The sequence below is a fragment of the Engraulis encrasicolus genome, chromosome 7, assembly GCF_034702125.1.
Source record: "Engraulis encrasicolus isolate BLACKSEA-1 chromosome 7, IST_EnEncr_1.0, whole genome shotgun sequence".
NCBI classification, from domain to species: domain Eukaryota; kingdom Metazoa; phylum Chordata; class Actinopteri; order Clupeiformes; family Engraulidae; genus Engraulis; species Engraulis encrasicolus.
This window is the reverse complement of record NC_085863.1, coordinates 27,219,845-27,245,906: the sequence shown is the minus strand read 5'-3', so window position 1 is coordinate 27,245,906 and position 26,062 is coordinate 27,219,845. Positions and strand designations below refer to the sequence as shown.

General features: G+C 42.4%; 1 protein-coding gene across 1 annotated transcript in view; it reads right to left on the bottom strand.

The window, feature by feature from the left end:
- Positions 1 to 26,062, bottom strand: part of rad50 (RAD50 homolog, double strand break repair protein) — a 115,890-nt gene that overhangs the window by 9,362 nt on the left and 80,466 nt on the right. The window contains exons 14-22 of the mRNA XM_063203177.1: positions 25,681 to 25,924; positions 25,335 to 25,524; positions 22,980 to 23,106; positions 21,917 to 22,110; positions 18,488 to 18,598; positions 13,488 to 13,580; positions 13,258 to 13,371; positions 12,674 to 12,801; positions 5,245 to 5,469 (exon numbers count right to left, since the gene is read on the bottom strand). Coding sequence (XP_063059247.1) covers positions 5,245 to 5,469; positions 12,674 to 12,801; positions 13,258 to 13,371; positions 13,488 to 13,580; positions 18,488 to 18,598; positions 21,917 to 22,110; positions 22,980 to 23,106; positions 25,335 to 25,524; positions 25,681 to 25,924 — 1,426 coding nt within the window. The remainder of the gene's footprint in view (positions 1 to 5,244; positions 5,470 to 12,673; positions 12,802 to 13,257; positions 13,372 to 13,487; positions 13,581 to 18,487; positions 18,599 to 21,916; positions 22,111 to 22,979; positions 23,107 to 25,334; positions 25,525 to 25,680; positions 25,925 to 26,062) is intronic.

The following is a 26,062-nucleotide window of genomic DNA, read 5'->3' as shown; positions in this document are numbered from 1 at the left end:
AATTGCTTCAAATTACTGCTATCTGACAGTTATTTTCATTGTTGGCCCAGTGTTGGGGGGTTCGAGTGGGGGTGGGGGAGGGGGGGGGGGGGTTCGAACGAACCCCTCGACCCCCCCCCTGGTTACGGGCCTGTGTGTGTTACTCGGACGCAACAAAACCAGGCTGCCATTTATTGATGCTTTTGTACTGTAGCTCTTATTTGTGGCCATTTTAAAATGATACTTCCTTTCTACTACTCACACCTCAGTTACATGATGCACATGTAAATGATGAAGCGAATGTAAAAGAATGAATGAATGAATGAATGAATGATATCACAACAATTTAACACCTCCCCCCTTATATGTCCAGCTGTTTACAACTAACCCCCTTTAACTTGAATGACTTAGGTGAGTTAGGGTCCCACACCCCCCACCCCTTCCAGGTATTTATACCACACCCTCTACACCTGTTCTTTAGCCCGATTCGCACGGGATAAATATTACCTATGGACCCCTGGTAATTCCCCCCGGACCTCTGTAATTTCTCGGGGCGCATTCGGACGGGATAAATAAACGTTGGTTATTTACTCAATTCACAGACATTGTAGGGGGGTGCAGACGTCTGTGTTTCGCCGAAATACCATCGGTAATTCGCGGCGGAATTATTACCTCACAAATCGCGGACATGGCACATTCGCACAGGACTAAGAACTCAGACATTCTACGTAATTATTCTGAATTACCGGGGGCCATCTAAGGCCCACTTGAAAAAGAGGCAACTGCCTAAATGTGTTTTTATCCTAGTAAAATAAAGGAGAAATAAAAGTCCCGTCCGAATCGGGCTATAGTTGCACTTGAAGAAGGACTGAGGCCTGAAACGTTGCGCCAATAAAAACTGGGAGCATTAACAGTGTTGCGGACATTCATCCTTTACTTGAGTTAGGGTCTTCTCATTATAAATAACAATAAAAAAATGAACCCTACTTAGCATCTGCACTTGTTGTTCTGTATATTTCCTGTGCACTTTTTGTATCTGCTAGTGATGTTGACTGATTATGTGCTTGATTGTAAGTCTCTTCTGTTTAAAAAGCATCTGCCAAATATAATGTAATGTAATGCAATGTAACTCTATATCCTGCTCCAAGTTTAACTGGAGGGGAGCAGAGTCATAATCTCAATGATCCACAGCTTGATTTAAAAAAAAGAAAAAAAAAGAAAGAAACCCTCTTTGGAGGCCACAGGAAGGCAGTGTGATACTAATCTACATCACCTCCATTTCTGGCAGTAAGCACTGCACAGTCACTTCCGTTGAATAAGCCTCTCTGGTTTTGATTTGACACGTTATTATATTACATGACATTACACTTGGCTGGCGCTTTTACCCAAAGCAAATTGCAGTTATTTTACAGGGTATTGGTTACAGTCCATGGAGCAATGGGGGGTTAGGCAACATGCTCAAGGACACTTCAGCCATGGATGGAGGTGTAGGGAGAGGTAAGGGTAAGATTGGAACTAGCAACCCTCCATCTTAAAACCACCTACCTAACCATTACCACGTTGTGTTTATGCATTAACACATAAAACAGTATCCGCATTCAAAAATATCCACATATATATAAACCAGCACCTATAAAAAAACTCCCATTGAGGTTGTTAGGGGCCAAGTGAAAATAAACAGCCCTCTACCCCCTATCCCCAGCGTGCCTGCCAACCACAACAGATCTTCACTAGAAACAATTTTGTGCACTCATGATGAATAAAAGCATGTCATCTTTCTGTTAAAAACATAATTTTGCATGCTGATCACACATGAAAGTAGGCAAGATGGATGGAAGAACCCTTCCTGAGTAATGTCGACTTAGTCATCCACTTATTCATCGATTACACAGAGTTCCTCAGAGGAAACGCCTATCTACTGTACGAAGAGCTTTTTTTTTTTAAAGACAATAGATAAGACACGTTCTTTCCCCTTCTGCTCTTCTCTTATTTCCTAGATCCATATTTGGTCAAGCCTCGAAAAAAGGTCTTCACGATGTTCACTATGTTCTTTCACAATAGATTTAAACTAAATATCATTCCAGACATATGTTGATGGAACAAAGTTAAAGAATGTTGAAGAATTTAAATACTTAGGTGTGGTCTTAGATTCTACTCTTAGTTTAAAAAAACACACAAAAAAGCTGGGTAACCGCAGAAATACACCAGCGGCGATCTGAGCGAGTCGAGCGACGGAAGTAATTGACTTTATATTGAGTCGCGCGACAAAAGCGATTCTGGAGACTAGAGCGATTTGCGCGACGAGCGCGACAGTTTGAAGTTGAAATCTTCTCAACTTTCTATGACGCGGTTCGGCGACAAGCCGTGACAGCCAATGACTTTATAGAGGTCAGTGACCACAGCCAATGGGAATGCTTGAATGCTTTGCCTTCTGCCTGTACGGACATACTCTAGTCTCCTCAATCGCTCGTATCGCTTGCTGCTGCACTCTGTCGCTTGAATCGCATCGCGCCTGGTGTATTTCTGTGGTAATACTGTAAAGTATAGCATATCTAATTTTAGACATATTCGTAATTCACTGACTGTTGATCAAGATGCTGAACACTCAACCCACTCTCCCTCCACTGTCAGCCTCTAGCCAGCAAGGCCACTGACAACCCCCCCCCCCCCCCCCCTGTCAGCCTCTAGCCAGCACCCCCCCCCCCCCCCCCCCCCCCCACCACCATATCTGCGACTGAACATTCCACCTGCATACTATACTGCGACTGAACTTTCACCTGCACTACTCACTTGTGACTGCGACTGACACACCACACACACTATACGCACTGAACTCACTAACTCACACACACACACACACACACACACACACACACACACACACACACACACAAGCACACTGCACTTTCTGCACTAAACCCAAACACACACACACACACACACACACACACACACACACACACACACACACACACACACACACACACACACACACACACAACGACACACACCGCACCTTCTACCTGCACTAAAACACACACACACACACACACACACACACACACACACACACACACACACACACACACACACACACACACACACTGCTGCTGGTGTACTTGAACAGACCTTTTATATTTATTTTCTTCAAAATGCTACTATTACCATGTCAGAACGCTATAAAGGACTTTTTTTAGGAAAAGCACAAAACACAACAAATACCTCTTAATGTATGTCCTCTACAAGTCTTCTGTTGTCCAGTCTTGTTGTCTTAAATGTCTTGCACTTAAATGTCTGTATGAGCACTGTCTTAAGTCCATGTCATAAGTCCATGTATAAGTACTGTCTATGTCTATACTGTCTATGTCCTTACCTTAATTAGTCTATGTCTGTATGGGAAAGCAAGAAATGTAATTTCAAATTCTTTGTATGACCAGTGCATGTAAAGAAATTGACAATAAAACCTACTTGACTTGACTTGACTTGACTGTGACTAATGTCAATGTTATGATTATGTCCCACTTGCACTATTGTTTGTCAAGCTGGTTCCAGGCCAACAAGACTGTCTTAAGATCCATTGATTCACTATACAAGCAGTCCCTGAAGGTCTTGGATAGAAGATCTTTTCAGTATCACCATTGCTCTATGCTGGGCAAGTATAACATGCTCAGTTGATAACATCATACGATTTTCTGATCTGTGGTAGGGCAGGGCGATATGGGAAAAAAAAACTATATCATGATATGGATTACTTTATATCACGATAACGATATATATATCACGATATAGCACAATTACATACGTTTTCAGTTATTGTCTTTATTTACTCTTTATTTTTTCATGTCGCAAAACAACCTTTCTTTAAAATTGATTTCCCCCCCCCTTATTTTTACAGTTACATGAACTTATAGTGTGTATTGTGACAACATAAAATGTAATTAAATTATATTAAATTGTATAAAATTGATAAAAATTACTATCACGATATAAACGATATAGGAGAAAGGTCACGATATACACTTTTATATCACAATAACGATATATATCGTCATATTGCCCAGCCCTAATCTGTGGCTAATTCATGAAATCATTCACAATGCAGCACCTCCACATCTAAAAACATTTGTTCAACCCTGCTCTGAACAGATGAGCAGAACCTCAAGATCCACCAGTAGGGGAGACTGTAGTCTCCCAAACAGACAAACTACTTTTGCTCAATCAGCCTTCTCATTCAGGGCAATCAAAACTTGAAACAGTCTACCCAGTGACCTAAAAATTATTACTGATTACCAGGCCTTCTCAAGGGCGCAGGATCACTGTCCAAATCTGGCCAGTGTTGTGATTTTATTTGTCTTGTGGGATCATTTCAAGAGTACCTGTATATTACATTTGGCCCACATATGACTTGAGCCCGAAATTTATTCTGAAGTGGTATGGGTGAGCCAAGGTTAGTGTAACAGAACATACAAGTGCATCAGTAGCGAAATCGTCCTTCTGCAAAACAAAATAATAAATAATATACAAATAATGAATCAGTTATCAGATAATTAATAACAGGATAAATCTCAATTTACATGCACTTACATGTGAGGATTAATTTGTTCCACATTTTACCAACAACAATTCGATTTCAAAAACAACTTCCAATTTATATTTACCAGTTCCAATACTGAAAATTACCAAAGGTTTTAATGTCTGCTATCTGCTATCAAATGGATAAAAACTACAGCAACGTCCCACTACTACAAGTAAGTCCCAGTTCCCAGTTCCCAGGACTCAGGACCTTTCAACCCAGGTGTGTGGGGTCACTGGTGGTTTTTAGTGGCAGACGTATAATGCCACTATTGTATGGATTTTTTGTTGTTGCTGGATTATCTAAGGAGCACATTCATAGCGTGTACAATATGTGTAGGTGTATCTTAATGGCCAACTCTTAATTCATTTACGACCATTAGCTCTGGTTGTATCACATGACATCTGCTACTAAGCAAAATGTCAATGACCCATGCACAAGTGTACTGCACTGTACTGTGTACTGTACTCACTGGAAATAGAAAGAAACGTGTGCGACACCAAGCTCCCGTTGCTCTCATTTTGATGTGACGTGTCGGACAGCATGCCCTTCATCAGTCTCGGCATGCAACGGGAGCTTGGTGTCGCAGACTTTTCTTTCAACTTTCATGGTATTTTTGCTAATTCTGCACCCAACCTTTTTGAGACGGATGTGCATGTTTTTCTCTTTTTTACAATGACTACTGTACTCACTGGTCCAGGGCCTTGTAGTAGATGTCCAGGTCCTTGTTGACCAGCTCGGTGGTCCTCATGACGATCATCTTGTCCCTGAACCTGTCGACGGCGTGGCGGTACTGGTCCTCGCGGAGTTCCTTCTGGCAGCGTACAATCTCCTCCTTGAAGCCGTTCTGCCGCCCTAGTGCCACGCTGCGCTTCCTCTTCAGCTCCTCCAGCTTGTCTTCAAGATCCTTACGCTGCCTGTAACCCACGGCAACGGCAGAGAAGAGGATTCATTAAAATGAGGATAAACCTGTCATTTCTTTCTCGCTTGTAAAAGTTGTTGATTTTCAACACGTTTGCGGCCCTTAGACATTTTTTACTGCCTTTTGACTGCTGACATCAATTTCTAAGCACTTATGGCATGGAAATGGACACTTTTGCACAAACATGAATAAGTGCATCATGCTCCATGTAAATTGTCCATTTTTAATCACTAGTCTTGTAGCCGGGGAAATCCCATGCTGATTTTGCACTATCGTTCCGATCTGAAAGACAGCATGGATGCTTGGCCCAAAGCGCTAGCACTGAGGCTAGGGAGGAAATCTGGGAGTGGAGAGTGGGGAGGGAACTTGATGACACAAATTACTCTACGAATGGAAGCTTGCAGTTTGTTTGAATACATCTGACACGATTGACTATGGGTTACATACTGTATATGGGTAGATGACAGATAGGCTGCAAAAAACATTTTTTTCACAAATCATTGTTTATGAGGGAAAAAAGTATATGTCTACGTAGTGCAGCAATTTATCTTTCAAAAAATCCAAGTGGTCACAATGTTGGTCTATTCATTGATTATTTATTTACGTTGATAAAGCAATTTGCTGAAAATATGTCCTTTGGTGTGAAGTTAAGAAATATATATATATTAAAGGGGTATGCCACTATTTTGGGGCTTAATACAGTTAAAATCGTTGGCTGGGGTTTATAAAGGTGGAAAAGTGTCTTATTTTTCATGTTAAGCGTTGTATTGCTTGAAGACAAGTTAAAAGAGGGAATATGTCGCTAAGCTAGTGAAAGTCAATGTATCCATGTAGCATGCTACAATGCTACACGGATACATTGACTTTCACTAGCTTAGTGACATATTCCCTCTTTTAACTTGTCTTAAAGCAAGACAACGCTTAACATGAAAAATAAGACACTTTACCACCTTTATAAACCCCAGCCAACGATTTTAACTGTATTAAGCCCCAAAATAGTGGCATACCCCTTTAAGTAATGTAGAAATGGCTTGATGGAGTTTTATGAACATTGTTACACTCTTCATATTTATTGCAATTTTTTAAAGTGTTAATTAAATGAGAAATTACCAGTTAAGTATTTTTTTCCCGTTAGAGGTGAGCTTATTAGAAACCTTCGAGGAAATACAGGGATATCTTTCTTTTTAAATTTTCAAAATTGTCCGAATTCATACTAACATTTCAGGGATGATAATTGGTTCTTCCCTAATGCAATATTCAGTGTTTATCAAAAATATTGTTAAGCTCAAACAAATATTTGAGCGTTTAAAAAATGTCACACCGTAGGACATTCATGTCACGCTAAAGGACAGAAATACAAAACTGAGCCAGAAACAAATATATCAACATTATTTTTTTGTTATTGTTTGTCCTTGTCTACTGTTTATTTTGCAAATGCACAGGTGATGGGATTTTTATGTTAAAATATATGTCACACTGCACTGATTTTGATTGGCTGTGTCTCTGTGTCACATGACATGGAATCCATTTTAAAAACATCTTTGCAAGAAGCAACAAAGTTTGCCCTGATGAAGACTGATTGTAGTCGAAACGCGTAGGCGTTATCCATTAAAATAAAGGATTTTTAACTTTTTTCACTAAGATCAGTGTGCCTCGGATCATTCTTCTGACTACCACTTTCAACAAGGAACCTTTTTTTGGACCTTCACACTTTGGAGATAGTCACAAGCCAATTAATGAAGATATCAACATTATTATTTTGTCTTTTGATTATAATGTAATGTTGTAGTCAATATGGACCTACACTTTGCACTTATAAGTCTTTGAATCATAGATTATCAGCCTATCGTAACACTAAATGACAACCATGAGGTCATTAAAGGGGTATGCCACTATTTTGGGGCTTAATACAGTTAAAATCGTTGGCTGGGGTTTATAAAGGTGGTAAAGTGTCTTATTTTTCATGTTAAGCGTTGTCTTGCTTTAAGACAAGTTAAAAGAGGGAATATGTCGCTAAGCTAGACGGATACATTGACTTTCACTAGCTTAGCGACATATTCCCTCTTTTAACCTGTCTTAAAGCAAGACAACGGCTTACATGAAAAATAAGACACTTTACCACCTTTATAAACCCCAGCCAACGATTTTATTTTAATTGTATTAAGCCCCAAACGATTTTATTTTAATTGTATTAAGCCCCAAAATAGTGGGAAACCCCTTTAAATGTTACCTGCAGAGCTCATAAGACTCATACTGAAGTGTGACCTTGGCATGACCATCACACCTCACCCTCTTTGTAGGTATGCTATGACTGTCACACCATTGAACCTGTAGTGTGTAGTGGCCAGTGCCTGTTTGGTATCTCGAGCTGGGAAGCACATTTATGCTATACATTGAGCTCTCCGCAGCATACTTTATTCATCTATACTTCTCTATACTCTCTCACTCATCTTTCCTTCACTGTTACCGTTATATTCTATGGTTTCAAAGCACCACTAATTACATTTTATATCCTTTGACAGTATCTAAAATCAACAGCAAATATTCATCAACAATGCATCAAAGTATAAATTCTAATGGCCAATAAAGGAATAAGCAATTTGAATACACAATATGTAGGCTATCTAGTCAAACAGCAAAACAAACAAAAAATGTACTACCAGTTGTTTCAAAAGCTATTTCTCAGATATCTAGTCCTTTAGTGTGACCTGTTTGTCCTTTGGTGTGATACTCAAAAGTGTCACACCATAGGACTTTTACCATCACACCATAGGACTTTTGAGCTTTTGAGTTAATTTAAAGCCATGCCATTGACAACTGAAATACAATTTCACCTTTAGTAAGATGCATTTTCATATATCAACATAAGAAAAAAATATTACAAATATACAGTATTGTCAAAATGTATTTTATGGCTGTCACACCAAAGGACTACCAAATGAATACATCTTGTGGTAGTAAAACGTAATTGATTGATTGAAGAACTCTGAGAGGAAAAACTAAAATCCACCCTTGCCATTGGCTTCTTAAGGGTCTGAAGTCACAATTTAAGTACAGCTGGAGCTTCAACAATAGACAATTATCCACAGAATTACCCAAAAATGTGATGTCACACCACAGGATATTGTTTTCTGTGACAAAGTTTCACAAGGCCATATGGTCTCAGAAAAACGGGAAAAAAATGTAACATTGACACTTGCCAAAATAGACACCTTGAAAAACATGCCAGGATTGTTTAGAGAAATGACTGAGCTTTGATTATTTATTTAAAAATGTTATAACATGGAGAACCGGGCTTGCCTCAGTCACACCATAGGATAAATGTGACATTTGACTCAAAATTAAGTATACTTATTTAAGCTCTGGATTTATTACACATTACTTTTTCACAACAACGACATTAGTTTAATCATTTAAAGCATTGACAATTTTGAAAGCATGAATTTACTTCATTTTAAGAGCCTGCGACAGCAAAATTTACACGTCACGTCATCTACCCATATACACCAAACGATACATTGGTAAAAGCCAATGAACGCCGTTGGCAATTGTACGCACCTCCCCTGGGAGAAATTCAGTACGTGGTATCTGGACCATGTCTCAATTGCGACACGGTCTATGTTAACCAGGCAAACTAATCATGGACATCATAGATGCATATCTGACTGCAACACTTACTCTGGTCTGAGTGATGTCAAGTGTACCTTTTAAAAAAAAAAGAAGAAAAAAAAGAAACTTCACACACTTGTGTTAACTTGTCTTACCTTGGACGTACTCATTTTTGCTAACTAAACCGCCAGCCTGTTGTGGTTTATTGCTTACTTGGATGACAAAAACCATATGTATTCTCCACCTAGCCAGGCTGTGCCATCCTAGTGACGCAACACTTTCAGCCTTGCAACTAGTCAGGTCAAGAGCAATGCAAGTACTTTCTGAGTTCCCGAAAATACGGGAACTCCTCCCACTTTGTCGGTAAGCAAACAACCATAAGCAAACCAAGGGAGGCGGGTCAACCATTCCGTTTGGGAAATGTTAATTGCTATGCTCTTGGTCAGACCAAGTCTCGAAGAGATTTGAACGTCGATGATAATCAGGCTATTCTCCATCTGCTCTGACATTATCATCGTCAATGTTAGGCCCAGGATATGTTTGCAGTGTGACTTAACCCCTTAAGACACGGCCCCTGTTTTAAAATGAGCTGTTACCAGAAGGGCAATGTCCAAGTCATAATGCATTACTAAAGGCCCTGTGCACTATCATAGTGGTGTAGTCCTAATGGAAGTTTTTTTCAGTGACTATTTGCAATATTCCAGTGGTGGAATGGTGTGTGTTAAGGGGCTACCGTACCTTACCATACACTCACCGGCCACTTCATTAGGAACACCTCTCTAGTGCTGGGTTGGACCCCCTTTTGCCTTCAGAACTGCCTGAACTGCCTACAACAACACTCGGGTAGGCTGTGGCATTCCAACAAAGATAAATTGGTACTAATTGGCCAAAATTTTGCTAAGAAAATATCCTTATGCCATTATATCCCCAGCCTGAAATGTTAATGTAAAGCAGGGTGGGCCCATGTTTTCATGTTGTTGATGCCAAATTCTGACCATTCCACCTGAGTGTTGCAGAAGATATCAAAACTCATCAGACCAGGCAACATTTTTCTGATCTTCTAGTGTCGTTTATGGTGAGCCTGTGTAAATTGTTGCCTCATTTTCCTGTCCTTAGCTAACAGGAGTGGCTCCAAATGTGGTTTTCTGCAGCTGTAGCCCATTTGCCTCAAGATTTGATGTGCTGTGTAATCAGGGATTCTCTTATGCATAACTCGGTTGTAATGAGTGGTCTTTTGACTTCATGTTGCCTTTGTATCAGCTCAAACTAGCATAGCATGTTCATTCTCCTCTGACCTCTGCCATCAACAAGGCATTTTTGCGCACAGAACCGCTGCTCACTGCATTTTTTTTTCTTTTTCGTACCATTCTTTGTAAACCCTAGAGATGGTTGAGTGTGAATATCCCAGTAGACCAGTCTTATCTGAAATTCTCAAATCAGGCCCTTTCGGCACCCACAGCCATGCCATGTTAAAAGTCATTTAAATAACCGTTCTTCCCAATTATGAAGCCTGGTTTGAACTCTATCAGATCATCTCGGCCATGTCTACATGCACAAATGCATCGATTTGCCACCATGTGATTGGCTGATCAGAAATTTACCTCAATGAACAGCTGTAACAGGTGTTCCTAATATAGTGGCTGGTGAGTGTATGTGAACTATCAAATCACTACACAAGAGACTAAAGGGCTCTGCATACTTCACGTGCGCACTTTGGCGCATTTGACGCGAGAGCCATTAAAATGTGGCAGACCATTCAGTCAAAAGCGCCATTAACAGGCTTTCGCTCGCATTTTCGGAAGTGCCCTCTGCTGTTCATGAGAGAAACGGCAGTATCTTTCGCAACTGGCAGCGTGAGTTCTACGGATGTATAAAATAGAAAGCCAAACACGGCTGCTGTAGGGCTACTGAACGTCTGACTTGTGACTTACCACATTGAAACATAGATTTTTGTTGTAGCCTACATTGCCAGATCATTCCAAGACCACGTGAGAGCATTGTTCTGGCGGCAGAATTTATAAATAGATCGCCGAACACAACGTGCTTCTGAACAAAGTAAACAATTGTTTCACTGAACAACATTTAAAGGAGAAGATAAAATAACTCTCTATGACATTTTATTATCCTCAAAATGATGCAAAATCCATTCTGTAGTAGCCTACAGTAGCTGTAGCCTCTCTTCGCAACTCCTGCTTTGTCTGCCTACCTGCATGGTCGCTGGTGGCGCGCGCCAAGTTACAAAAAATGTGGGGTGCACGAAGTCGCGCCGCGCCAGCCGCGACAGGGTCGTGTGACGTCATTTTGGGTCACGTGACGGCGCACGCCATCGTCGCGAGTGAGGTATGAAGGAGGTTAGCGCCAGTCACGACAAGTATGAATCCGCCTTAAAGGTACTACATAATCTAGGGCAGTGTTTCCCAACCAGGGGTACTTGTACCACTAGGGGTACGCAAGCACACTGCAGGGGATACTTGGATGGGCCTATGGAGCTTAGTTACATTGGGATAGAGAAAGCGATATAGAATTTGACTTGGGGGGGTACTTATGGCACAACGAAAATGCTTATGGGGTACACAAGACAAAAAAGGTTGAGAAACACTGATCTAGGGGGCTATCATTAATATTTTTCACAATTGTCCTCATAACCTGCAGCAAATATTTTCCAGGCTTTACCTGAGCCTACTACTCATGGTCAAGCCAGTAGTTTATGACTACATGCAGGGCTCAAGTTGTAGGGGGATGAGGGGTGATGCCATACCCCCTACAATGAAAATGGTCTAAAATCATCCCCCTCAATGACAATGGTCAACAATCATCCCCCTCTAAAACAGACATCCCTTCTTCACTTATTGTGTTAAAATTGCACTTTTAACAACTACTTTGTCAAGTTTTTTGGGGGAGAAACACCCAAACTACTAATCATCAGAATCCATCTCTGACCATCCAACCTGGTTTGATTTTACAACTCGACCACTGACTACATGGATATTGTTTGAGCCAACACCCAGTCACGACGCACACGTAAGAAGCGTGTGCAGTGAGAAGAGGAAGTCATAAAAATGTATTTGGACGGTGGAGTACTTCTTAGAAGATTGATTGGGATGCGCCATCAGCTACTAAATTATGGAAGCTAAATTCACTTGTGGTACTAAATGTCACCGGCTCATAAAAGCACTTGTGGTTCACAACTCTGGTCTCAATCTTATTAACAGAATACGTGATGAATCCATCACTTGTTGTAAAGGGTACAAATTAGATTTGTCATCAGATTGACAATGCTCCTGACGGGTGAGGACCACGAAGTATGGTGCGGCGCTATGTCAAATCTGATATGCTATGCATGCTGCAGACGGCACACGCCGAAATGTGTCTGTGCAATAAAAACACTAACACTGTAATGACTGTATGCAAGGTGCAACCACATGACGTAACATGATGGTTAATTAGTCTGAAATGATTTTGGAAACATGATAAGTATATATAAAAAAAACACTCCATTGCTTTTTTGGCCACATGACGTGCTTATTTGGTTAATCACGGATGCGCCGGAGTACAGCGTTCTGTGATAGACTAGAGAGGTGAACTCTTACTGTCGAAGTTCCATGACTTTCATGCTGCCCATTTCTTTCAGGAGAGCCTCTCGCTGTTTGGAGACTTCCTTCAGTTGCTCGCTGCGCTTCCTGAAGGTGAGATTGTCCTGCAGCAGACGCTCCTGGACCTGAGCAAAGAGAAGAGCGCAGAAAAATAGTCTTCAGGTCATAGTCAGCCGAAGTTGGGGTGCCGTGTGTTATTATAATAATAATAATAATAATAATAATAATAATAATAATAATGCTTCTGTCACAACCATACCTTAATTTAGGCTTTGAACAGTACACTAAAATAATGGTATGACAATTTTGAGAAGTTCAGTTTAGTTTCGGCATGTTACCGTAAAGATATATTAACCCATTGTGTCCTGGAGCGACATAATACGATGCATTCAGGTTCTTGAGATTTGAGCTGTTTTATCAAAATTGTAGGTAAGTTAGAGCTGAATGAACACATTCTAGTGCAAAATGAGTCCTAGCTTTTAAATGCAACTTATTTCATGTTTTATTGTGCTTCGGAGGCTGACATATTTAGGTTTTAATAGGGGGAAAAAAAGTGCTTAGGCTAAAATGGGTTAAGTCACCTTTTGTGTGTCTATGTCTTGTCTGATGCTGGCCATTTCTTTGTTGATCTTCTCCCGAAGTGTCTCTGCTTCATATAGTTTTGTATTTGTGTCTTGAAGTTCTGATTCTTTTTGCTGAAAAAAAGGTGGGAGGTGGAAGTATTAGAAAAAATCAACACATCTTGAAATGATCAAAAACATTTAACACAGAGTGTATTCAATTCTTTGAATGTGATTCCCAGATGTGTTACCTCTTTATATTCTTCTTTTCCCTCATCCACATACTTCTTGATGTCTCGTTCCAGTGTCATGATGTTTCTCACTTTGTCCTTGATAGCATTGATCTGCAAGAAAAGACAAGACAAGAGGGTGTACTGTAAAGATTGGAATTTGACGTGTTCACAGCTATGTAGTATTCCTACTTTATTTGATAGTATTAAATACTATCTATAGAGTTCTTCAGTAACGCGGAAGCATGTAGTAGAATGTAGTCTTTCATGTTAGCATTTAAGGACTTCCTGGTTCGTATCGGCTTCCGGCCTCCATTGGGAATGAATAGGGGTACATTTCAAATAAGCTCCGAGTGCAAGCACGCGCTTAGCGAACCCCCGCAAACTGTCGAGGGTGTTAAAAATAGGCTGTAGGTATGACATGGTTGATCATTTTGTGTCAAACTTCGACATAAATACGATGTTGCGTCCATATGCTAAACCCGGAAGCTTTTGGCGACTACAGAAGCGGCGCCTGTATCTAACGGCATGTACGTGCGGAAGTTTGTACCCATGGCAACCAAAGGAAAGTATGTAGTTCGGAAGTTTTAATGATCAGAAAGGGGTTAGCAATATTGAATTATAATCGTCATGATTTAACATGTGAATACACCAACATGATGATACGATCCGTTCCACTAATGAGAAAGGGATGCGGGGACACGCTAATGTTCGTTGTTGCCGTGCAAGTTATATTTTTCCAAACCTGAATCTCTATGGCGTTTTGCAATGTAAAAAATCGCCATCGAACCGGAAGTCCAAACGCCGCATACAAGTTGACGTCAATGCTGAAGAGCTCTATTACTGTCGAGAGTTGAGTTACAGCAAAGGAGAGTCGAGCAAAGGAGAGTCCAGTTGTTTTCCATTTTCACTTTTACAAAAAAGTGTTATGGGTAAGCGGTTAGGGCATCAGACTTGTAGCCCAAAGGTTGCCGGTTCAACTCCCGACCCGCCAGGTTGGTGCTCTCCCCGATCCTCCTCCATGACTCAGGTACCCTGAGAATGGTACCATCCTGCCGCACAGCTCCATTTCGGGCGCCATTGGGGCTGTCCGCTTGCACGGGTGAGGCATAAATGCAATTTCGTTGTGTGCATTGTTCACTTGTGTGCTGTAGAGTGCTGTCACAATGACAATGAGAGTTGGAGTTTCCCAGTTGTGCTTTCACTTCACTTTCAAGATACATGCTTCAAAAGTCCTGGCAAGATCTATATTAGTGTTTTTACAAAGTTTGAACACCTGGTTGTGTTCAGCCTACACTTAATTTAATGAAAACATTTACATTCACACAGCTGATTGCGTTACTTCTGAGGATTTCAGGATTACTGTATAACCATACAGCATGTGCACCTTTTGCATAGTTGCTTTCAAGTGAAATTAAATTCTTAAAGGATGTGGTTGAGGTGTTGAAGACTGCAGGAAACTGTCTTGAAGGACCAGGACAGGATCTTCAAGAGTCAATACAACTTTCCCTGAAGAAGTGCTAGGTTAAACTGCCTGTGGACTTCCCTCACAAAAAAACAACCTTCCTGAATACTGACCAAAAGTCAAGTGTCCCCTGTACTAAACTGGCTTTGTAATGTAATGTCTGTGAGAAATCAAATGTAGGGCCAGATATATGGGACAACATGTAGTCCTTTATCTCGCTGGCTAAATCGGCAGCCAATGACCCAAGCCACCACATCCTGCTGCCTCAAATTTGCAGATTACGTACTTCAAACATAATGCATGCGATGCGTTATTCACTTCATTATAATCCTATTTTACTGGGCTCAAAATGGTGCGTCATGAGAAAAGGGAAAACTCTGACGTATAGGGTATGGTCCGGCATTGAGAAATTTGCTTTGCCCAAATAACTTACAAGAAGACATGAATCATAGCTGAGCACCAAACTTATCAATGCTTATTTTGCAGTTACAAGGCAAATTTCCTGGTAGCAGTATGAAAACGCTTACACTTAAAATCCTCTCAATTCTCATACGATTTGCAACTACTCACTTTAGCCCATGGGTGGGGAACCTATGGTTCGGGTGTCATTTACGGTCTGTGAGGCCGTCTTATCCGGCCCCCGATATAATTTTTATGCTATGCGGTTTCAAGTGAAATTTAACATGACATTTTGTAATGCAATATTACAAATTATATTTGCAATATAACTGCTATATTTCAAGGGATCTTGTGAAGGTGGGGCCTGTTGTTAAGGTGGCCACCTTCAATACAGGCCTGAAGTACAAGGGGAAATCCTGGTTTGTGTACATTGTACGGCCCTTGAAGTGGCCCTTCCAATGAAAAAGGTTTGTCAACCCTGCTATAGCCTTTCAGGGTGGTGAAAATCCAAAATACCAGTATATAGAAAGTACACCCTGGTTGTTAAAATTTAGCAATTACAAAAAATGAGATGAGGGTGTACAAGTCAGAGTTTGGGGGATTCCTGTTGTGCTAGTGGTTGGTAGTGTCAAAAATTCAGTGAAAAAAATGTGTGTTATCATTCAGAGGGGCTATGGGCAGCCTAACCAGAGCTAGCACACCAGAAACTCAGTGAAAGCACAAAAAACATTGAAAAGAGTTGGGTTAATGTGTGTGGTAATAAGGTGAATAGATACCAAAGGTGTTGTTTCCAATTCAACCCATTTCAGCCTGATGCTGTGTATACGCTGCATGGACGTAGGCACCTAGGGCAAAGAAGGTGGAGCTAACAAGAAGCGACACTCGATACAACGTCCATTGCAACATTCGGCCCCATGACTTTCGGCCGCGGCCGTCATTCTGGAATGAATATCGGACAAATTACATTGGAATGCATTGGGAATGTGTACAGGATTTCTACATAATACGGTAAAACTACATCGATATAACTATCGGAAATTCTTCAGTTATGAATGCGTATACCATCTCATGTGTTTTTTTCAGCACAATCAGTGCAGAACTTGAGTATCTATAAGGCTAAAGTTGACAAAGTAGCAAGCCATATTGTGCTAACTTTAGCATTAGATCTGCTGCCTTTTCTATGGCCAAAGAACGTTGCTATGGCTACTGGTCATAACAGAGTGGCGTACGTGTTCATTCCAGAATGGCGGATTTGACTCAAAACTGACTCAAAACGCCCTCTATTGACTGTTTCCCATAAAAGACCTGAGCGTCGCTTCTTGTTAGATCCACCTTCTTTGCCTAGAGTGACATATTGCTGCATTCGGGTTCTTTAGATTTGAGGATTTTTTAAATAAAAAAATGTGGCTATGTTAAAGCCTGGTTCTCACCGACGGTGCATGTGTGTGCACAAACTACCGTCTGGTAGCGCTGCCGTTAACATGCTCTTCTGAATCAGAAAATAAATGGTGCATTTAAGGTCAGATTAGACTTCTGCAACTGCGCTCGTCAAAACTCGCGTGGGAGTGGCCACAAACCAACATTGTATTCATGCATCTGCGAGTTCTGCGAGGTCCGAGGTCTCGTCGCGAGCCACATTTGAAATTGCGCGATTAGGCTACTTTCACTACATTGTAAGCACTGCGGTCATTATTAAGCAATGTTGCTTTCTATCCCGGTTAGCTGGGTATTTTCACACAAATTGCAAAGGCAATGCACTGATATCTTTATTTGACATACCCAGTCTGATTTCACAAGCAGAGCACAAGCATGTAAAGACAGTTGATTCTGCCGATGTGTGTTTACATTCGGTGGAGGAACGGTAGTAAAACCGCAGGCATTGTGCCGAGTGTTCAACTGATGCATTGTTTGTTACTTAGCTTGTAGCTTTGTGTATTTACACACATTTACACACAAGGCATTAATAAAGTTTTTAACAGAATACAGCTCTGCTCTCGCAAACTACTGGTTCAGAGCTACACACACGCATCATCTGTGAGAACCAGGCTAGGTATGTTCAGAGAACGTCTAACCTATGAGAACGGTATCTCTCATTGGCTCCCATTATAGCCCCGTTGGCGAATGCAGCCAAGTAAAAGATGAATGGGAGCCTATTGGGCTAAATGGCTCAGCAGGGATTTGTGACGGTTCTGTTCCCTGGTTTGTAAAGATGTGTGCACATTCTGTACCTTATCATGGACATTGTATTAGAAGTGAAGTTAAAGGTTCCTGACATAGCTTCTCCCAGAGACGTGTTAGTTTTGTCCTGCAACACGCTAGCATTCGGCTAATACCTGCTGGCTGAGGAATCTCTGCGACTATTCACGACCAGAGCTGACGAGAGACGTACTCTGACTGATCCTCGCTGAGACGTCTACGGTCACACACTTCAAAACCCCCCACCACCGTCCAACATGTTAATTGAAGGTGTCCAAATTCTTAAGGATGAGCGCAGTCATTTCCTTTACCCCATTTACACGTACCTCTTTTCCACCACTTTAAATGCAATAAATAACAGGTGTCCGCAACAATCCTAACATAACTTTAAACACATCGACATCTGAAGTCAGACTTAAAACTCCAAAACAAATGGCGTAGTGTCGTAAAGTCGATTGTCACGTGTTATGTCATTGCTATAGTTGAAATAACGGTCATTTTCACAAATCTAACACTTGACAAGATGCAAAAGTGTCGGCAAATGCTTTCACTTACTCCTATCTACCGAATGCGACTTAATTATTTCCAGGAAAAAAATTACACGGGCAGATACAACTATGAGAAGCGTACAGCCCCATTGGCACCCATTCATTATTTACTTGGCTGCGAGAACATTAGCTGCAGTGCCCCTCCTGGCCACCAGCCAGTGGCCATTCTCATAGACGTTCTCTGGTATGTTGGAGCTGAATGAACACATTCTAATGCAAGATGAGGGTCCTAGCTTTAAATTAAACTTATTTCATATTTTTATGTGCTTCACATGCTGAGATATTTAGGTTTTTATAGGTTTATATGTTGGGAACATTTTCCGAAAAAGGCCATTCAAGAGGCATTTTTTGCAGGTCCCTTAGGCTTAAATGGGTTAAAAAAAACGAGCTAGGTGTGTAAGGGAGCTAGCTACCTTGTCCTGCCCCTCGCTCTGCCTCTGTAAGCGACGCGTGACCAGCTCCTGTTTCTCCTGCTGCAGCTTCTCCAGAGACGCAGCCAGTGGGGACATCTGCTCACGCGCTTCCTGTGGACACACATGGACGGACACACATTTGTACGAGGATCAGTGACGTTTCAGCAGTAGCACACATCAGGGCGGCGCAAAGACCACCATTGCATGGATTTTTTTGTTTGTTTGTTTTTTGTGGACTATCTAACAAGCATATTCATTGCAGCATATCAGCCACCAATTACTAATTAATTTATTTAGATTCAGTTGCCCCACCTGACGTCTGAGCCCCCCCCCAAAAAACTGTCTTTGACCTACAGACAGAGTTCTATGCAAAACTAAAAGACACTGAGTGTCCTAAGGATACATGTGGCACTTGCGTCTCCAAATGAAGAGGCTCCCAATGATGCTGGATACTGAGCAGAATTTGGTCAAAACAAAATCATGTTGTTTAGAGAGTCCACAGGTCTATAAGCCACACACAAACTAACATTTTATGGACATGGCCCAAATTAAAAAAAAATAATACTATTGTGTTCCAGTATTTTGGAGGAAAAGCACCTTTCCATGTAGCTGTTAAAACAGCAACTTATTTCTGAGAGAATAATGGATCTACTCTGCCCACTTAATGTCATATCAGGTGTATTTGGTGAGTAGAAAGGTGTTGCAATAGCCAAACTAATCATACACCGGTGAGGGCCTGGTGGTGAACCCAGGGCAGTCACCGGTAAGCGGTTAGGGCATCAGACTTGTAGCCCAAAGGTTACCGGTTGGACTCGCCAGGTTGGTGGGGGGAGTAATCAACCAGTGCTCTCCCGCCTCCTCCTCCAAGACTGAGGTACCCTGGGACCGTCCCGCCGCACTGCTCCCTCGCCATTGAGGGCTGCCCCCTTGCACAGGTGAGGCATGAATGCAATTTCGTTGTGTGCAGTGTTCATTCACTTGTGTGCTGTATCACAATGACAATGGGAGTTGGAGTTTCCCAATAGAGCTTTCACTTTCACTCTCAACTCCATGCACTGCTCCTCCATCGTCACTGTATATCAAAGTGTGATAGCGCCAGTGTTGCCAGATTGGGCGGATACCCGGAGCTGATACTTCACTATGTTCATTATTTCTAACTGTACACTACCTTTCAGGGCTGTCCCGACTATTCGACGTAATAGATTACGTCGGTTGCGTAAATAAGTCGAAGTGGTCAACATACCGTCGATTACGTGATTTGCAAAAAAAAAAAAAAAAAAAAAGTGATTTGCGCGAGCCGCAAGGTAGACGTGCTAAACAGAAGCGGAGAAAACGGCTGAGGCTGAATGTCAGTTTCAGACGAAGCAGTGGCACCACTAATCAGCCCAATAAAAAAAGTGATTTGCGCGAGCCGTGAGATACGTGCTGAAAACAGAAGCGGGAAAAGGACAGAGGCTGCACGTCCGAGGGTGTCAGTGTCAAACGAAGATGAAGGTAACAATGGCACCACTAATCAGACCAATAAACGGACAAAGAAGTGTGCATACTCCTGCCAACAGCGGGAGATGTGGAGTGAGAGTGCATGGGCCTGATTCAGAAAGGTCTTCCTTCTCGTCCCCGGTGCACAAAGTGCAACTCACACTATTCAATACTGTTTGTGCCGACTGCAGGTCTAAATAAATAGGAATACTATTCTAATAATATCATAATACTCATAATTATGTCGTACAATTACGAACTGGGTCTATATTAGCAACAGAAGGGGGATAGGGACCAGCTGGGTTTTGGTGCGTCAACAGAATGACATGGACAGAGTAGCCTCAAAGTTCTTTCCTCGTAGGCTACTCATAAAATCTCTGGTAGCCTTTACCCTAACCTATAGTGGCCCATAATTTTTTCCACTTTCCTAATACTGTATAACTTAGGCCTCTTTATATATCAGTAAATGTAGGCTAATAAGCTCACTTGATTTGAACTGAAACAAATAGATATTATATTAGGCCTGTATTTATTATAGTCTGTGAATTTATAAAATGTCCCCTTTTTTCTAAATCATTGTCCTAATAGGCCCTAGGTGCACTCTGCTTTATTTGTCTATTATTTTTCAGGTCAAAGCTAAGTGGCATATCACAGTTTTTCCTTTCCAAAAAAATAAATAAATAATCGTTTGATAATCGACTATTCGAAAAAAATTGTTGATAGACTAATCGGAAGAAAAATAATCGTTAGGGACAGCCCTACTGCCTTTGTCTTTCTGGTGCCGTGGTGATCATAAACTACCTTTATGATGTGTGATCATGTACACAGCTGCGATAGCCAGACTACTCATACTACACTGCCTTGATCTCCTGGGTGAGGGCCTGCATCTCTGTTACCGTGGTGTTCATGTGGTGATCGTACACTACTTTTATGCCTCTTCATGGGGTGTGATCATATGCACAGCAGCGGTAGCCAGAGACTAATCACTACACCATGTTTATTTTCTCCTACTGTACACCAACTTGATCTCCCTGGTGAACTACACACACTGCTATGTGGTGCTGTGGTGTTCATGTGGTGACAGTACACTACATTTATGCCTCTTTATCATCATACTACACTACCTTGATCTCGGTGGTGAACACCACACACTGCTCCTCCAGCTGCTTCTAGTGTTCATACACTATATTTGTGCCTCTTAATGGGGTGTGACTGTGATAGCCAGACTAATCATACTACACTTTGTTTATTATTTCCTACAGTGCACCACCTTGACCTCCCTGGTGTTGTGGTGACCATACACTACCTTTATGCTTCTTTATGGGGTGTGATCATGTACACAGCTGCGATAGCCAGACTAATGGGCAGTCATGGGTGAGCATGGGCAGTCATGGGTGAGCGGTTAGGGCGTCAGACTTGCATCCCAGAGGTTGTCGGTTCGACTCCCGACCCGCCAGGTTGGTGGGGGGAGTAATCAACCAGTGCTCTCCCGCCTCCTCCTCCAAGACTGAGGTACCCTGGGACCGTCCCGCCGCACTGCTCCCTCGCCATTGAGGGCTGCCCCCTTGCACGGGTGAGGCATGAATGCAATTTCGTTGTGTGCAATGTTCATTCACTTGTGTGCTGTATCACAATGACAATGGGAGTTGGAGTTTCCCAATAGAGCTTTCAATTTCACTTTCAACTCCATGCACTGCTCCTCCATCGAAGGGCGGGTGTCCCCCCGTGATTGAAAAAAGTAATTTATATATTAAAAAAAGAAGAAGTATGAGGGTGCACCCGAGGAGGTATGAGGGTGGAGCGCCCCTATTTCCCTGTTCAGACAAAGCCCTGAGTTCACTACCTTGATCTCCCTGGTGTTGTTGTGACCATACACTACCTTTATGCTTCTTTATGGGGTGTGATCATGTACACACCTGCGATAGCCAGACTAATCATACTACACTATACCTTGATCTCCCGGGTGAGTGCCTGGATCTCGGTGGTGAACTCCACACACTGCTCCTCCAGCTGCTTCTGCTTCTGCATGTTGCTGCTGATCTGCAGCTTCTCGGCGCGGATCTCGTTCACGCTGCTCTTCAGCGCGTGGATCTGCTCCTGCTGGTCCTGGATCAGCTTGCGCTTCAGCTCCATCTTGCTCGACGCTGCGAGAAGGACAAGGAAAAAGGGGAGGGAAAGGCAGGAATGCGTGCATCCAATAAATGCTCAAAAACACATTTATCATTAAACCCTGGCCTGATTATCATCGACTTTCAAATCTCTTCGAGACTTGGTCTGACCAAGAGCATAACAATTAACATTTCCCAAACGGCATGGTTGACCCCCCCCTCCCTTGGTTTGCTAATGGTTGTTTGCTTCCTGACAAAGTGGGAGGAGTTCAGAAAGTATGTGCATTGCTCTTGACCTGACTAGTAGTAACGCAGGTGTTGTGTCACTAGGAGGGCATGGCCTGGCTAATTAAATCCCACCCAATTTGAACAAAATATTACGGACTTCTATGGCCATACTGTACATTTGCAGAAAAAAAACGGGATTGGGGAATACTTTTTTTTAACCATGATCATTCCTTTTTCAATTCTGTAATTCATGTTTTTTTTGGGTTTTTTTTTGGCCAGGCCCAGTGTTGCTCAGGCATGTGCCTGGAAACACATATACGCTGCATTCAGGCTCCAGACACTTTAGCTTTTTAAATAAAAATGTGGGTATGTTACAGCTGAATGAACACATTCACAATGCACAAGATGAGGGTCTTAGGGTTTAAATGCAATCATGGCCGACAATTTGGCAGCTATCAATCCTCCAGAGGTGCTGTAATTGAAGCTGTCCTATTTAACCATCGGCTCTGATGGGCCAGAGAATTTCGGAACGATTCCCCCACGCTGCTGTCAGTCTAGCAGTGCAAACTCCGCCCATGGATTTACCTCTTAACTTAACCTTAACTTATCCTGAACCAGCTTTGTAGTGTAGGCAACAGGCAGGTGCAGTGAAAACAGTGTCCGTGTCAGTGACTTACTGGTGTCCAGCCTGTGCTGTGCCTCCTGTTTCTCCTGGCTGACCTGTTGCATGGTGCGGCTAAGGTCCACCCCTTGCAGCTTCGCAGCGTGCTGCGCAATCCTCCTCTCCACATCCTTCAGGTCCAGCTGCCCTCAAAACAAACCACACCGTCAACCTTCGCATACACAACAACACATCTTCTCAGGCCTCAAGCACACCGAATGTGGATTTCACAGTACAAAGAGGATTCTTTTTATTGCTTGTCAATGAAAGTGAGCGTGTTCTGTGTTGATTGTCAGCACAAGACGGAAGGTGGATTTTCTGCCTTGAAATTTTAAAAAATCTGCTTCATGTCACAGGTAGATTTTCAGATAGTGCAAAGCAAATTGTTAAGAGAAATCTGTGTTCGGTGTGATCGCAGCCATAATCTACATGTGTAATTCTCCACCATGCTTTACATTGCATTACACTTAATTGAAGCTTTTACTCAAAATGACTTACAGATATTAGGGTATTGGTTTCGGTCAATGGGGCAATGCGGGGTTAGGTGCCTTGTTCTAGGGCACTTCAGCTATGGTGGAGGGAAGAGATTGGTAAGGGTAGGGAAGGATTGAACATGCAACCCTGTGGTCTAGTGCAGTCCACAGGAAGAACAGTGCTCCTGTAAAGGGGAAGCTGATGTGATGTCAATAAACCAATTAACCAATCAACTCCTTAACCATTAGACCACAGCTGCCCCATCCTGTTGGAAATAGGAGTTAATGCTCTAACATGTATGCTTGTCTTGAATGCTTTGTGTCTTTCCGTATCCATAAATCAACCAAACCCACCCCAACCCAACCAAACCATTACTGTTCCCTGGCTAAGATGAAATACTATTTGAAAGGCTAATCCCACAAAAAAACACCTCAGAGAGCGTAGACATCCAACGAGCAATTCACTCATATTTTGTTTGTCAGTTGGACTTCCTCCTGTTAATCCTCAACAACAACAACAAAAAATTCAAGGACTTATGAAAATGAGGTAGTATCTGAAAGGAGATAATCTTTTGCCAGGCCAGTTGTAACACCCACCAACGTAATAACTTCCCACCAATGTAATAACCCTGCCAACGTAATAAAAAAGTGTGTATTTCAAACGCAATAGGCCGGTCAACGTAATAATTTCCTGCCAATGTAATAATTCTTGCCTCCTGCCAACATAATGCACAGCTTCCTACCACCCACCAACGTAATAACTCTCAGGCACCCAAAAGTAGCTTACTATGAAAGTGGTCCATTCCTTGTATCACACTTCTGCAGAACATTAAGGGAGCTTGAATTATTTAACTGTTTGACAGTCCTGCAGTTTAGTGACAAAAAGCTGGAAAGTGTAGAAGGTCAAGTGCATGAGAATAGGCCAGCTTTTCAGGTCCTGACCAGCATACAGACACATAATAAGATATTTATGATAATAAGTATACCATAACATAATGACCTAATATAAGGTTGCATTGTCTGTAATTTTAGTTCGTTTAGAAAAGGGGTGGGGAGGGGAAACATGACACACGTTATTTTTCCTGCCATCAAATGAAATGGGTCAAATTTAGTAAGGAATTTATACAAAACTAAACAAACCCTTGAAGTTTAACTTGCATGTAGACTTTGCCCCCATCAAACTTTGTTGCCTTCACTATTTCTCTGCATTATTGTTCAAAACTATGCCTATAGTTGGGCTATTACGTCTGAAATGCACACTTATCATTACTTTGGCAGGTTATTACGTGGGTGGGAAGTTACTACATTGGTGGGTGTTACACTTCCCACCAACGTCATTATGTTTGCAGGAAGCTGTCTATTATGTTGGCAGGAGGCAAGAATTATTATGTTGTCAGGAAATGATTACGTTTGCCAGGCTTTTGTGTCTGAAATGCACAATTTTTTATTACATTGGCAGGGTTATTACATTGGTGGGAACTTATTACGTTGGTGGGTGTCGCACTTCCCACCAACGTAATAATTTCCCAGGAAATTATTACGTTGGTTTGCAGGAAGCTGTGTATAACGTTGGCAGGAGGCAAGAATTATTACGCTGGCAGGAAATTATTACGTTGGCCGGGCTATTACGTTTGAAATACACTTTTTTGTTACATTGGCAGGGTTATTACGTTGGTGGGAAGTTATTACGTTGGTGGGTGTTATACCGGTCGCCAGTGAGCCCGCAGAGATGTGTAAAGTAGAAGTACTCTTACAGATGTAATTACAACACTAGCAGTATGATAATAATACAAAGTTGAAACCATGTAATATCATTCCATTAGTGTTGTGATTACACCTGCATCTGTAAACAGTACTTCTACTTCTACTTTATACAACTCTGCCACCGGGTGACTCACCAGGTAGCGGTCCATGAGTGAGATGTCAGACTGGCAGGCCTTGGCCGTGTCCTCTTTGGACATGAGCAGGGAGAGCTGCGTTTCCTGCTCCTCGATATCTCCCTTCAGCCGCTCGATGTCCCTGTTGACGCTCTGCAGCTTGTTCCGCAGCGCCGGCAGCTCCTTGTCCTGCAGGTCTGTAATGGACTCCCTGTGGAGACAAACGTAGGACAGTAAGGGTCGACGGTCAGTACCCGGGCTCCGCCCCCTAGTGGTGACGCAACGCCTTCGGCTCAGCTACACTCAGAATCGAGGTACGAGATCTGAAGTCTATGGAAATCCTCATACCTGCCCCCTCCCATCTCACCTGACGGGCTTGAGTGACATCATATCGTCCCGGCGGCGCTCTTTGCGGCGCAGGTCCTGCTCAGTGTTGCGCAGCTTGTCGGGCACCAGGCGCAGCTTGGACTGCATGTCGTTCACCACCTCCTGCAGGTCGCTGTCCGTGGGGAAGACCCGCTGGCACACGGGGCAGCAGGGCTCGCCCTCCTCCGGCTGCGTCAGCTGGCTGATGAACTGGGAGTACACTGCCGTGGCCCCCGCCAGCATGGCTGCACGCCAGAGGAAACAGAGAAAACGGTGTGTTTAAACTCAGAGGATGGAGCCCTGCCGTGGCCAACCGGTAGGGCACTCGTCTGCCATGCGGCCAGCCCGGGTTCGATTCCTGGCCCGGGTCAATTGCCGACCCC